General features: G+C 37.6%; 1 protein-coding gene across 1 annotated transcript in view; it reads left to right on the forward strand.

The window, feature by feature from the left end:
* LOC122144869 (sarcoplasmic/endoplasmic reticulum calcium ATPase 1-like) overlaps nt 1-16,098 on the forward strand; it is a 50,295-nt gene that overhangs the window by 25,032 nt on the left and 9,165 nt on the right. Inside the window, exons 4-8 of the mRNA XM_042756087.1 lie at nt 2,208-2,312; nt 3,132-3,270; nt 10,457-10,537; nt 10,627-10,712; nt 12,985-13,449. Coding sequence (XP_042612021.1) covers nt 2,208-2,312; nt 3,132-3,270; nt 10,457-10,537; nt 10,627-10,712; nt 12,985-13,449 — 876 coding nt within the window. The remainder of the gene's footprint in view (nt 1-2,207; nt 2,313-3,131; nt 3,271-10,456; nt 10,538-10,626; nt 10,713-12,984; nt 13,450-16,098) is intronic.

Below are 16,098 nucleotides of genomic sequence, written 5' to 3' on the forward strand. Positions count from 1 at the left end.
TTTTTTTTTAAGGAGTTTTATGCTTCCAAGAGTGGGGTGAGAAGTTATGAATGATCCAATTTAGGTACCTTTCCTAAGGTCATATTTTGGACACTGTGAATAACTTTTAGCTAGTGATGGAATGAAAACATTTGTTTATGTTTGTGATATAATATTCACTGTATTTACAGTTAAGAAAAGTGAAGTTGGGAGTTTTTGTAGGCCATCAGATTCTAAAACCTCAAAATACTCCTGTTTGTTAGAGCTAATCTTGGTCACAGTGTTTTTAGTAGTCAAACTGATCCAGTTTTGTAGTCTTGTAATTGTAGGGGAATGCATGCATTGTATCTTAAAGGAATAGTTAACCCCAAAATTAAAATTCTGTCATCATATACTCACCCTCCATATATTTTACAACCTGAATGACTGACTTTCTTCTGTGGAACACAAAAGAGGATGCTTTGAAGTCTTTAAACTAATAGCGGTTTGTTTGCTTTTGTTTTTTTTTTGAGTGGAACTGTTGTAGTTCATTTCGTTTTTTTTATGTATTGTGTGTAAATAGTGGGGGTGATGAGGAGATGTTCTGTATTCTGATATTCATGAGTGAATAGACCTCAGTCAGACAAGTCGCCCAGAGCCATGACTTGACAGGATTTAGCTGAGCTCTGTGATCTAATCTCTAAGCCACTCATCTGTGTGGCTTTCCTCAATATTTCAGTAATTGTCATCTTTCCACCCATTTTGTTTTATGGACTCCTTTTTGCTCCACTGCTTCATTCTACCTCTTCGACTATTTTTGGTCTGTGCATTCACTACCCCCTCATTTGCCTGCCCATCTTATTTCACGGTTACCCAGTGATTTAAAGAAGCCTCAGCGTGGGACCCATCAGTTTGTAATGAAAGGTTAAACACAGACTGCTCTATGACTGATCTGTTTCTAAGTTGCTTAGAATTTAGGTGGAAGGATAGAGAGCACTGTATGAATGCATAATATGAAAGGTCTGTGAAGGAAACCATAACTTGTCTATAAAAAAGTGAAGTGCATGAATAATATTTTAAGTTTTTTGTTTGTTATTGGACATAAGACTATCCTCTTCTTTTTTTTTTTTTTTTTGTTTTGTTCTTTTCTTTTTCCCTCCCCTTAATTTTTTTACTTTAAGACATCCAAAAAGTCAACAACAGATTTATTTATTTTGCTGCCTCTAACTATCCTTTTAAGGAAATTGTTGGCTTCTAGTGCCATTGAACAAATCTTTCAGGTCAATTTACGTCATACTTTTCTGGAGTTTTAATCTCTGATGTGAAGTTGAACAGATGAAAACTGTCAGAAAGTAATGAACTTCAAGGCTGTCTCTGCGATCTGCAAAAATCAAGCTGTCACATTCCATTCCAGCTGGATTTACACTCTATATTTACCCTATCATGCAAATTGCATGAACTGCTTTTTAGATTCTAAGGTAACTTGGGTTTTTCTGAAAATGCCTCCCACCCCAAGCTCCCACATATTTCCCCGGGGCATGTACCTGATGGCAAGATTTCACTGGAAAATATTTCTAATGGGTGTGGAATGATACAGTATCTTGTTTGATAACAGACATTTCCCGATGTTTATTGTACTGTTTATTGAACAGTGTTACTACGGTCGGGTCCTTGGGGTTCAACAGAAAAGACTTTTTCAGTTGCTTATTAGTAATACTTATTAATAATACTTATTGTTTATTATTAATACTTATTATTCATTTATTAGTACTTTGCTTTCTCTGCCAACAGAAGATGATTTTTATGTTTATAAAAGAATTCTGCTCTCCAAGGCTGCATTTGTTTGATCAGAAATACAGTAAAAACAGTAATGTTGTGAAATATTATTGCAAATATTACAAATTATTACAAACCGTTTTCTATTTGAATATATTTTAAATTGTAAACTATTTTTTGAGAAGCCATTTCTCCAGTATTCAGAAATTAAAATCATTTGTAACATTATAAATCTTTACTGACAATTTTTGATCAATTCAATGTGTCCTTGCTAAATAAAAGTTAAAATTAATTTCTTAATTTCTTTTCCTGAACTTAAGGAAGTGAAAAGAATGGTGTAGAAATGTAGTGTGTCTGTAATTGTATTTATTTTTTAAGAATACATGAATATGTGAATTCTCATTTCAGTAACCTTAACAGAACCGAGCTTTGAATGTGAGGTAGGAGTAATTTATGTTGTGTTTGTTTATTAGGTGTTGGCACTGTTTGAGGAGGGGGAGGAGACGACCACAGCTTTCGTGGAGCCTATTGTCATCCTGCTCATTCTGGTGGCCAACGCAGTCATTGGAGTCTGGCAGGTGGGTGTGTGTGTGGGCTGAGAAACTGAAGGACCACAAAGAATTTCAACTAATGATCAAATCTATCTACTCAATGAGTAATGTCAGAACAGCGAGTCTGCTTGATGTCCTGCTGTTTAGCATGAGATATACTATTACTGCTACTACTACTACTACTGTATTACAGTCTTCTGTTCCTAAACATGACAAATGATTATCAGGTGTTCAGATTTGTTTATTAGTGTGTACATAAGGACGTGACATGTAATTTACATTTACAACACAATATCTGGACACAGCAGAGGACTGCAGTGACAGTGTATTCTGGGAAATTGAGGAAAGAGGAAAAGTTGTGCATGTTCACAAATGTGCTATGCCTGTTACACCTTATTAGAACTATTGATATTAATGATGCATCTGTTGACATTTGGTCTGATACCAAGAGCTGATAATTCTGTTGCTGTCAACTGATACGTTGGACAGTATTTTATTTATTTATTTATTTATTTTTAATATTTGATTTTTAATATAAATTTTAATATAATAAATTATAATATTATATTTTAATTCATTATTTGTATGCTCTAATATTAATTTTTATATTATAAATTATTGTATTTTTAATTACCATTTTTTGTCTTTCTGTTATTTTCATGCTCATAACAGAACATTTAAATGTACAGCAAGAGAGCTTCTTTTGAAACCTGTAAGAGTAGGCTACGGTTGTTTTAGCCTAATCAGACCAATGGCACAAATGAAACAAAATGAAATATGGTTTGTTACCGATGCGATGCATGTGTGTCTTTGCTGATGCTTTTGTGTGGTTTTATATGGTCTCAGGAGCGAAATGCAGAGAATGCCATCGAGGCTCTGAAAGAATACGAGCCAGAGATGGGCAAAGTCTACCGCATGAACCGCACGGCCGTCCAGAGGATCAAAGCTCGAGACATTGTGCCTGGAGATATTGTGGAGGTTTCTGGTAAGCTTGTACCTGTTTCTACTCTTTCCAATTCCCTCTCATAATTTTTTCTACTATCTCTCTGTCCATTTGATAAAACCCAGAGATGTGATTTTTCCGTATAAATACAGATTTCCGTATTTTCCAACCTCTGAGGGACAACCCATGTGATTCGCGTAGATCCGTGTTTTTTATTTTTTGGGGGGGGGGGGGGGGGGGGGGGGGGCACGATGATTGAAATTGTGCAAATGGCCTTAAGCTATTAACTAAATAAACTGCGAAAGGGAACATCACGGACTGAATGGTCCTGAGAGCGCTGCACGAGCTTGCGGCGTCATCTGCAGGACAGTTAAAGCATTCAAGTCATTCAAAGCACCAAACGCGAGCAGAAGCAGCGCTGAAACGTGTTACAACTCGACCCGGTGACTTTTTATGAATGGCGGAGAGAATTTGAGATTGCTAGTGCTGTCATAAAATTCACAACGGTTGTGCTGTAATTATATAATAGGCTGTAGTGTGACGCGCTACATGTCTGCTGTTACAGTATTGTTTTTAGTTGTGATTCACTGTTAGTGCTGCGCTTGGTTTGAGCCCCTTTAATTTGCATTTGGGAACGCAACATTCATAATTAGAAACATATGTAAATCTGTTGTTGTTTACAAAAAGAAGTTTCAGTGTCACATAATCCTTCAGTTATCATTCTTATATGCTGATTTGCTTCTCAATGTAAATCTGTTGTTGTTTACAAAAAGAAGCAGTTTTTGCTGCTTTCATATTTTTGTGAAAACACATGATACCACTCAAACATTGTAAGATTGTTAAAAAAAGAGAAATATAAATTTGATTGCATTCTGACCAAAAAAGTGAGTGAAGACATTTAAAATTATTTCTATTTAATAAATGCATTAACAAATTTAATTAATATCTCAGATAAATGCAAATAAATGCTGTTCATTAAACTTTATACTTATCAAAAAATAAACGATCATGTGACACTGAAAACTGGAGTAATCGTGATGAATGTTGAAAATTCTATTTTGGGTATAAGGTATAATTTTATATTTTATTATGTTTTAAAATTCTTATTTTGTATTTGTAATAATATTTCACTATATATATATATATATATTTATTTATTTTTTAAACTTTAATCAATAAAGTAATATATTTTTTTACTTTACTTTGATCAAATCAATTCAGCCTTGATGAGCAGAAGATAGTTATTTCAAAATCATTAATAATTGTGATATTTTCAAATTTTTGGCAGGTACTTTAATATTAATAATAATTCTATATACTTTACTATAATATATTATAGTACTTTATTATAATATATTATTATATTGTTGTCATAATTATTAAATGCTGCTTTTTATTTTTTACAGGACAGTATGTATTTTTACAATATAAGATATATCTTTTAATGTGCTAAAATATATATTTTTAATAATGAGTCCTGAGGGCGTGGCTTGTGGGTGTGGCTTGGGGCGTGGTCAGATTTTCCTTCTTTTTTGTCTCTTGCTGATCACATGCCTGAAAACCTCATCTACTCTCAGTCTCTTCCCTTGAGTAAAGAGAGGTACTCAAATCTGCAGAGAGATGATGTTTGTGGAACAATAAGGATACTCCACAGCCTCCAGCTTGAGTCCTGTGGACATTTAGAGGGTTCTGCTGAACATTTACCAATGTGGTCTGACATAATACACAGTAGAGGTGGCCCGGGCCTTTTTTTCCTTATTCCAGTCATCACCACCTCTCGCTGTACCCAAAACACACAAACACAGGCTGTCGTTTTCCCTTGTCTTCCCATTGGCCTATGTGTGGCTGCCCAGAGTGTGCGTTTGTGTGCATTTCACTTGAACGGGAGCCCTTCAGGGTTTCTCTCTCTCTGTGTGTGCATGGGCTCCTTGCCAAAAACTTGAAAGCAGAGCAGGAATATCCCAGTCTGTCTTACGTAAGTGGCTTTCCTGTGAGTATGAGGGTGCCAAGCTGAGACATGCAGGAAAAATCAGTGTGTGTGTGTGTGTGTGTGTGTGTGTATTCTGTTCATTGTACAAGGGTGAAAAGTGACAATAGTACTCTTTCTCTTTCTCTCTTACCTCTTTTTGAAACATGTAGCTTTTTTCCACACTGTCAGTCCCACTGTTCTCCAGGTTTGCCAATGCCTCCCTCACACATAAAACATGCCCACTCTCTGTTGGAGATCCTGCCAGTGCATATGTAGCCAATGATATTGATATAGAAATTTTGTCTTTTTTTTTTGTGTTGTGGATTGTCTGTGTATGTGGATCACACGTATAAATATGATTGTGTTGGTTTCGGATTAATTTTTGTTTGTTTTTTTTTATTCCTGCTTGCTAATGATCTCCAGTCTGCGTCAGCCAAGTGTGGAGTAGAAGATATGAGGGGAAAGGAGACGACAGCAGGGATCTGCTTTTCACTACAGTGAAAACAAAAGAAGGATCGGACTAATAATCCCTGTGTAACACCAAAAGATTTCCTGATTCATGTTCGAGAGCATTTGCATTCATTCAGAAACATGGATGCGGCCACATCGCTGTGAATGGGAGTGAAAGTGAGAGAGTCAAAGATGAGACTGGTGCAGGGGCAGTGGGAGGGAACGTGCGTATGGAGAGATACAGAATGTGTGAGGGAGGTAGAGAAGGGAGAGCAGTGCGAGAGTGCGAAAGCGGGAAAGACAGATGAGTAGGAGGGAGCGGTAAATGCAGCAAGATGCAGAGAGAAAGAGAGACATATGGGATTAAAGGTGTGGTGGGTGATTTATTTTTGTTAGTGTTTGTTTTTGTTTTAAATCAAAAAAAAAAAACTCTCCTATACTATAAGGGTGTCTCGCCTATTTTTTTTTATTGGTTCCACACATACGTACGCAACCCAGGCAACAAATAGTTCTGTGAAGCAAAGCCATTGTTACACCGTGTCTACACCGGCCGTGAGGGCGCGGCAAAATACTATAGAACTCATTAAAATCTGTGATGCTGTCTACATCATGGATATAAATATACATTAGCTATGGTCTACACTGGATGCGGCGCGGCACGAAACAACAAATCCCCATCTCTACCTTTCTGTTGCTCGGCTCGGCTGATGTCCGTCCTGTGCACTGAATGCTCTCTCCTCCACATCATGAGTAGACACGCCCCTTACTGCTGATTAGCTACAAGTTTGTTTAACTACTCGGCTCGAATCAGTTTTCTAAAGCATTTTTGAAAAATCACTTACCCCAGCTTTAAAGAGATGGGGATGAGATGTGGGTTACATTACCTGTCTTAGCACGGTGGTAACAAGCGTCTCTTTGTTCAGGTGCACTGTTTGGTCTTATGCCTTGACAAGCCTGCATTCCAGCGGCCAGATTCTCCTCTCTGCGCACGTACATACACTCCCGCTGTCAGACATCACCCCCTGCCACCTATGGGCCATGTCACCATGGTAACCAGCCCCAGAGTCCCTCCCATGTCAAGGTCAAACTGACAGACATGTAAAGTAACTAGCAGACATCACTGTCAGTCCAGATGTTTCCAGCATCAAGTTTCTGTCTTTCCTGAAAGCAAAAATTGTGCCACAATTCAACAAAATTACACCCAGTCAGTCCATATTTGAAGTTATGTACAGCTATGTTAAAGTACAGCTGTGTTGATTGGGATTCTGGACCAATGAGAGATAGAATAACTGGGGGAGGTAACTAACAAAATGCAACTGAAATAAAAATAATGCACCCAACAAAAAGTGTGCATTGTGGTTTGTGCCTGGAAAGCAAAACAAATCAGATTTTCATAAAAGAAATACGATTTATTTTTATTTATTATTTTTTAAATAGGAAAATTAATCAGATGTTAACTTAATGCCAACTTAAAAACTAAATATTTATTTTACACCATTTTTGTTTTTACAGTTTAAATGTATATTTACACACAAAAAAATATATATTTAACTACCTTAAATTTTAGAAAGGTGGTCATTTGCAAATGGGTTTATTGAACCAAGGGATCATGACATCAAAAATGCTGACAAACCCTGATCCTAGAGCATTTTGAACAATCTCTTTTCATTTTTGTTGCTATGTAGTTAAACACCATGGCCAGTTTGAAAGATGTTTTTGGATTGCGAGTGAGATTTTTGGCATTTTCCTCTTGCTGAGGCCTTGAGCACTTCCTAGCCTGCAAGCTGAACAAAAACTAGACAAGGTGAATTAGTCCAGGGGGAGAAGAGGAGAGGTGTTTCCACACCAGAAGTCTGTGAGTGTGGAAACGGCTGGCATGCCATGTGTCTTCTGTACTTTGTTATCATTGGTAGTGGGGGAAAGAGAGATGCCACTTAGGTTCAAGATCCATCCGCTGGTTTATAGCCACGAATCCACTAACGAAGTGTAGACACATTCACACACATGCTGAGCTGCTTGTGCTGAGTTCATGGGTTATAGTCGTAGCATTTAACAAGTCCTGTTCAGTAAGTGGGAAGCGCTGGCAGGACAGAGGTGTTGTCAGCTGCATCTGCTGAAATATTTCTCAATTTCTGTCTAACCCGTCTATACCGATTACATAATCGTGTTGCTAAGCACTATCAAACGTGTAAGCAAACACACAATAACCCCAATCTAAAAAAAAACCTTTCAGTTTCTCTAGAGGTTCAATGAAAATTACACATCGGAAAAAAGCACTTCAAAAAATTGATTACTACAAAAAAAATCATTAAAAACAAATGCCAACCAAAAATATGACCCACAACACCTGTTCCCCTCTCCTTGCTGCAAAGTCTTGCCTGTACCCAGAATTCGTAACTGGCAATTCCATCAAAACTTTTGGCGCAGACTACCACCAAGAGAATTGGAGGTTGGAAAACAGTGTTCAGCCAAAAAAACTAAAATTTGTAATTATTATAATTTTTTTTATTATAATTTTTTTTTTTTTTTGCATGCATGCATGCATGCGTGCATGAGTACTAAAGATATTTATAGATTATTAACACTTTTCAATTTCCAGTCAGTCCAGCATTGTGTTAGCAATAGGCCAACATTATGGTTGTGGTGATCACAGTGTCCGAAGTGGAACTTTCCCTCGGCTGTTGTGGAGGCTCAAAAATAACATTTTCACTCCATTAGAATATCCAAGGAACTAGAAGGGGGTTTACGGAAAGCCTGGAGACATGGAAAGCCTTGGAAAGATGAGTAACAGTGAAGCATTGACTTTGTTTTTTGAAAATAAATTCACTTTAGTCCAATCATCTTTTAGTCATTCCCACAGGCTCTTAGATCGTTTTGATCAGCATATGTAAACATCTTGAACTCGCCAGCCTCTGTTATTACACCATTCCACATTTACAAGTAAGCATGCGTCACCCCTTCTAATCAAGTTTATGCTCTATGTCCATGGAGGGCTGTTTCCTGCTATCAGATGCTTACCATCTACTGTCATAATGTCAGTGTATATTTAGCTCACTTTGCATTGTTCTTGCTTGGTATGGCGAAAAGTGGTTCGCATTAGCATTTAGATGGGTTCAGTACCCATTGGCAGTGTGACCGAGTGGGTGGGAGAAATCGCCGAGGGGGGAGAGAGAGAGGGATAAAATCCAAGAAAGAGAAGAGAAAGGTCCATCGTTCTGGGAGCATAAACAGGTTCCTGCCCACCGTGCCCTCTCTATCCCCACTCCCACGCAGAGCAGCCCCTGATGCGGGTGTTGTCTTCATCGTCAGAGACCCCAAGGCTGATGTGAGCCATTCCTGCGACGTAGGAGGAATAGAGACTGCACGGCTGAGAAATTGTGTCCTGAGGGTTGAATCGGAAAGAATAGAGAAAGAAAGAAACAAAAAGACTGACTAACAATACCCCCCCCCCCTTTTTTTTTTGTCCTGTGAAAACGCTAACATACAACATTCGTCAGAGTTTCACTTAAGCATGATTTTTTTTCTAAGACCGTCCGGACTGCTCATCCACTATCTGTCTAACAGTGTTTAAGAGACTAATGGGAAGTGTGGCTGCTCTCTTGCATACCTTGCTGCCCCTAGGCACCTCCAGCTCAGCCTAAGGGTTTAAATGGAGTATAATTACAACACTAAGGGTCTCTAATTGCTGTAAAATGCCCGTTAAGTGCCCTTCAGCCTCTTTGTCCAGGAGCTATATAACATGGGGATGAGAATTTGCAAGCTCACTAACACTTACTGCACATGGGGATGAGAATTTGCAAGCTCACTGAATATTGCTGAAAGTTTTTTTGTTGTATTTATAATTTAAAGTTTTTTTGTTTTTTTTTTTTTTTTGGTTTAGTAAATGCAGTCTTGTTGTGCATACTTCTTTCAAAAGCACTGAAAATTATTAGAGACCCCAAACATTTGAACAGAATTGTACTAGTATGTAGAATGATGGGCATGAATTCAAAGGAAATTTGAGCTTTCTGTGAAAATGTATGTGTTTAGATTCCAAGTAGATGTAGTTGTACATATGCCATAGCTCACAATAGATTGGCAAGATGTTTGTTTAATACAGTTTTTTTCTCGTATTCAATATGCTCAACTTGTGATTTGCTGTATCATCCATTGTTTGTGCTGTGAATGCACAAGCAGATCCCCGCTGCTTGTGTGATGAGTGTATATGAAGCTTTGTCTTGATGTCTCAGGTAGGACAGAGCAAAGGTTCATTAAGTCAAGCTACTACACAATATTTACTGCTCAAAGCCTAAATGATTGCAAAAATCTCACAAAACCCAGCTGAAAACTACACATATTGACTGATTCTGTCTCATCTTACTGGCTGGGCTTTTCCCACCTCTTTTTTCTTTCTTTTGTATTAGAAACACTTTTTTTTTCTTGTAAACATTGTTCATGAACCAAATATTGATCACTCCGTGTTCTCTCATCAACTGGCTATCGAGCAGTGTTCCAGTGTGTCCTGCAATTAGTCTTTGAGGTAGTCTCAATATTTATTTTACTTGTTTCAGTCTCTTTTTTGCTTTGCTTCAGGCTTTGTGTCCTAGTAGTTTGGCTTCGATCTGTTGTAATTACATGTTTACCTGAAAAACAAGAGGTCAAGAATAGCCTTAAATGATGGCTGTGTCTTATTTCATGTTTATGATTGCAGTTATGATCCCTCAGGCATGTCGTACACTTTTTTTCGACTTGTCACATTCATCTGTAATGTAAGAGTGTCTTTGCCTGTTTTTTTTGATTAAGTTCCTCTAAACCCATTTTGTTTTCTAGTTGGAGACAAGGTGCCAGCAGATATCAGGATCACTTCAATCAAATCTACCACCCTACGAGTGGACCAGTCCATTCTCACAGGTACTGTGGACTTCAGAGATGAACAGCTTAACATTTCACTGCTCACTTCTCAGTATGACTTGATTTAAAACTACCAATGTGTTCTTTAGGCGAGTCTGTGTCTGTTATCAAACACACTGATCCCGTGCCAGATCCACGAGCTGTCAATCAAGACAAAAAGAACATGCTGTTTTCTGTAAGCACTTCACTTCCTGTTTTAAGAGGGGAACTTTCTCATGTGCATATAATAAGCAGTTTATTTGCATATAAATATAACTCCATGAATGTTTTCTGCTTGCGTACCTCGTAGCATTTTTTTAGTCTTGTCATGTATTTCATAATTATTATTTCCTTTCTTTGTGTCTTTTGAGTTTTTCTTGCTTTTTTCTTTGTCTCTCTGGTTTGCAGAATGTCGTTATACTGTAGGACAGTGGTTCACAAACCTGTCCTGGAGTACCCCCTTCCCTGCACATTTTGTATGTCTCCCTCATCTATCACATCTGATTCAACTCATCAGCTCATTAGTGGAGACTACAAGACTTAAAATGGTTTTTTTAGATATTGGGGTGTGTACAAAATGTGCAGTGCTGGGGGTACTTCATTGAGAGATTTGAGAACCACTGTTGTAGGATATAATAAGACTTTAGTATTCTGTTCAGTCTAAACATGCTCTTCCTGTCTGCGTTCATTTGCAGTCATTCAGATGTTCTAAATAGGCATGCATTTTGTCCGCTCTCAATCCACTTAGGTTGCGTTAACATCATCTGGGGACAGGGAATACCCCAGGTGACGTTATTGGCCTAGTGAGGATAGTATAACGTCGAGTTAATGCAGTCTGCCCGTTTTCATCTTTAAGGCATGTAAAATAAACTGTATATGGCCTATATGCTTTTATAGCCCTGCTTTATGCATTTTCCAACACATCGTGGTAATGAAAGATGTAGTTTCCTATTAGGAGAAAATCTCCCTAATGACATTATAGCCAACTCCACACAAGTCAATGATTTTTCCAAGCTACGTTTTAGCAAATTAAATGGGACTGAGGAACTTCTAATGCTGCTGTTTCCAAGTCTGCAAAAGTGTAAATTTAGAATTGAAAGGTCTTTTAGTGGATTTGTTCCATTTGAGTATACAGTAGAAAAGAATCATCCCCCTTTAAAATAGTCACATTTTGTTGCTTTGCAGCCTGAAATGAAGATGGATACAGTTTTTGTTCAGCTATATTTACTCAGTGCAACTTATAACATCTAAGTAAAAGATATAAAACCATGTCAGAAAAAAATAAATAAATAATTAAAAAAAACAATCACGGAGTTGGAAAAAAAACAAATCATCCCCCCCCCCCCCCCCCCCATAAAAAAAATGGTGTAGCTTTTCACCTTCTCAATAGTACACATAGCCATTTCACTTTCAATCAGCTGTGTCATTTTTATTAGCTCAGCATGAAAAGAGCTTTCCTGGAGCACTTCAGTCCTTTGTAGTGCAACTGAAGCAAACAATCAACTACAAAGCTGTCAAAAGATCTCGGGGATCAGTCACGACTGAGTTTTGCCAAAACGCACCTTATTCTGAGGCAGATGAGACTAAAATAGAATTATTTGGCATCAACACCAAACAATATGTCTGGCAGAAAATCCAATACAGCTCACCATCCAAATAACAGCATCCCTACCGTAAAGCATGGAGGTGGTAATAACCTGTTATGGGGGTGTTTCTCTGCAGCAGGGACTGGAGCACTTGTCAGGATAGAAGGAAAAATGGATGAGGCAAAACCCCATCAAATTCTTGAGGAAACTCTGCTGCCCTCTGCCAGAAGGTTGTCAGTGGGAAGAAGATTTACCTTCCAACATGACAATGACCCAAAGCACACAGCAAAACTGAGCACACAGTGGTTGAAGGAGAAAAAGATGAATGTCCTTGCATGGCCTAGTCAGAGTCCAGACTTAAACCCCATTGAAAATCTGTGAAATGACTTGAAGACTGCAGTCCACGAATGGTCACCATCAAATTTAACTGAACTTGAGCAGTTCTTCTGCTAGAAGAGTGGGGAAATATTGCAAAGTCTAGATGTGCAAAGTTAGTAGAGACAGAGACATATCCCAACAGACTACAGGCTGTAATTAAAAGTGGTTCAAAAGGTGGTTCAACAAAATACTGACAAAAGAGAGTGATCCTTTTTCCAACTCAGTGAATTTTTTATTTTATTTTATTTTTCTGACATGTTGGTGTTACATCTTTCACTTGGATGTTATAAGATGAGTTAATACAGCTGGATAAAACAAAAACTGTGTTCGTCTTCATTTCAGGCTCCAAAGCAACAAAATTATATTGTTTTAAAGGGGGGTGATTATTTTCTATACCCACTGTATGTACCCACTATATATATATATATATATATATATATATATATATATATATATATATATATATATATATATATATCTATCTGTTCTCATGTTTTCCAAAAGGGCACAAACATTGCTGCGGGTCGGGCCATCGGTGTTGTCATCTCCACCGGCATTTCCACCGAAATCGGTAAGATCCGTAACCAGATGGCGTCAACCGAGCAGGAGAAGACCCCGCTGCAGCAGAAGCTGGATGAGTTTGGCCAACAGCTCTCAAAGGTCATCACCCTCATCTGCATCGCCGTCTGGGTCATTAACATCGGCCATTTTGCCGACCCGGTCCACGGCGGTTCGTGGATTCGAGGTGCGATCTACTATTTCAAGATAGCCGTGGCCTTGGCAGTTGCAGCCATCCCGGAGGGTCTGCCAGCTGTCATCACCACCTGCCTGGCGTTGGGCACCCGTCGCATGGCCAAGAAAAATGCCATTGTCCGTTCTCTGCCCTCAGTGGAGACGCTGGGATGCACCTCCGTTATCTGCTCAGACAAGACAGGGACCCTGACAACCAACCAGATGTCTGTCTGCAGGGTGAGTGATGTGACTGTTAGAGCCAGACGCAGAGTTGGTGTCTCATTCAGCATCAGAAATGTTGTCTGCGGGCAGATCTTGATTTTATGTCTGGGTTGATGAAAACTTCGTTTTTCATTTTCATTTTTCTGCTGACATATGGTCCTATGTGAGCTTTTTTCTTGTTATATATATATATATATTTTTTCATTTTAATTTCTTTTTAGTGCATTCACAAGAGGTAATTTATTGTGCACTATAACCAGAGCCAGAACGCATTTCAAACTGTCATGAAGCGAGTCATTGAAGGTTTTCCTAACAGTTGCATTTTATTTTCAAATTCAAAATAGATTCTCCTGAGGAATACCCAATTTTTTTTGGGGGGGAAGAGACCCTTGAGGCTAGAGCGCATCATAAGAATTTCTTATAGACAATGTCTCGGAATTCTTGCCCACTGATTCCAGACCTGTATGTGTGCCGTTACTGTGCTTTCTGGTGCACTGGCAGGTGGGTTTCACAGGTCTGGATACTACGGTGGTGTTTACAATCAGAGCAGGTCTTTGATGCTGTGCCAGGGCCTCTCATACAGAGCTGAGTAATGCCATATGGAAGACCATAGAACCATACTAGGCACAACACGAGAGGTGAGATGGAGAGGGAGTTGGAATTGGAAGTACTAGACTTGGTCGGATGTTGAATAGCAATCCAGAGCCAATTTTAAAGACATTTAAATTAAATAATGTTTAGAGACACGTCTTAATTGTTATGTTTTTGTCCACTGTACATTATTTATTTTTTTATACATGTGCCCTTGTAATCTTTACTCAAAAACAACAACTTCTCTTCTATGATAATGTGTGCACCAGCGTGAGGGTTGGGCAATAATCCATCCCCTCCAGCAACCGGTCACTCACATGTAGGGCTGGGTGATTTTTCCGATTGTATAGATTAATTCGAATTTAATGTTTTGCCATGATTTTATTTTTTATAAATCGAGGAATCACGATTTTGAATAGAAATGTTACCAAATGTTAGAACTAGACACTTTGACAATATGCCAATGTTAAGAGTAAAGAGAAAAGAATGATCCTACCGCATGCCTGTGATTAACCGCTCATCTGTTACGCGCTCTGTGAAAGACCAGAAGTAGAATATATCATTAGGTGCCATTCACACAGAATGTGCTTTTGTGTTGACAAAGATGTGATGTGGGCAGTGGAATAGGAAAAACATGCAGGAATATGGGAGTTCTTTTAACTTGAGCGCCACATTTTTAGAATGCCGTTTCATGCATGAGACGTGAGCACAACAGTCAAACGCGTCCATTATTTCCTATGTGAAAACAATGGAAAAGCAGCATAATCTAATAAAAACCTTTTAAGAACTACTACATGTCTGAAATTTCATGTTTGCATCATGGTGACAGGCTGAAAGCTGCTGTTCATTGTTTTTACAAAACATTTACAGTTAATAATAGTCTGCTGGTGTTATACCTTTAGTTGTTTTGAATTTGAATTACCTTGATTTTTGAGATTTTTTTAAAGCATTTTGCTTATATTATTTCTGAACATATTACATCATGTTAACAACTTCAAGTGTGGTGCACTTGAAATAGAAATTTATTTAACAAGAGGGTTAATAAAGAAAAAGTTACTTGAATCGTGTTCAATTTCAAGTTACATTTTCAAGTTGACTAGTTTAAAATCGGAAAAATCGAGAATCACAGTTTCTGTTTCATGCAGTCTTTAATGTTTTATTTTACATTAGTTCATAAAGACAGAAACTAAACTTCCTTCTAAAGAGCCAGCTTCACAATGGTCCTCAGTGGAGCACTAAAGTAAAACCCCTTAAATGTTCATTAATTATAATGTTTATAGAAATGCATACAAACTGCAAGTTTCATATGCACCATATATTCATCAAAACTGCAGAAAAAAAAATCTGTTTGTTTCTACTGTGTGGCATCTGAAGTGCAATGCCATAGATTACCTTATTGATTATAATGGGGGGGTGTTTTATTTTTGTAACATCACTCTGTTTGCTTTAAGTTTGATATTGTGTGTTCACACTGTTTAGTCTTAGTGAATTACAAAATAATTCCAGGTTACAGACTCGCTCCAAATTACAAATTCACTTTGGCTTTACAGCTGACTTTTGAGATTTTTATATACAGTATATATAGTAGATATATAATTTTTGGCACAGTTGGAGCTACATGGAATGCATGTAATTGACACATTGAATGATTATTTAATCACAGAAATTGTAAATGTAAATCTTGATTATTTAATAGTGCAGTGACATCAAAAAGTTTGAGGACTAAGATTATTTTAATATTTTGAAAGAAGTCTCTAATGCTCACAAAGGCTGCATTTATTTGATTATAATGCAGTCATATTGTAAAATATTATTACAATTTATAGTAACTGATTTCTACTTGAATATATTTTAACATATAATTATTGCCTCTGATGGCAAAGCTGAATTTTCAGCAGCCATTACTCAAGTCTTTAGAGTCACATGATCCTTCAGAAACCATTGTAATATGCTGAATTGGTGTTAAAGAAACATTTATTATTATTATCAACACTGAAAACAGTTGTGGTGCTTAATAATTTTGTGGAAATCATCTTCTTGTCAGGATTATTAATTGAACAGAAAATTTTAAAT

Source organism: Cyprinus carpio, chromosome A5 (assembly GCF_018340385.1).
Source record: "Cyprinus carpio isolate SPL01 chromosome A5, ASM1834038v1, whole genome shotgun sequence".
NCBI lineage: Eukaryota > Metazoa > Chordata > Actinopteri > Cypriniformes > Cyprinidae > Cyprinus > Cyprinus carpio.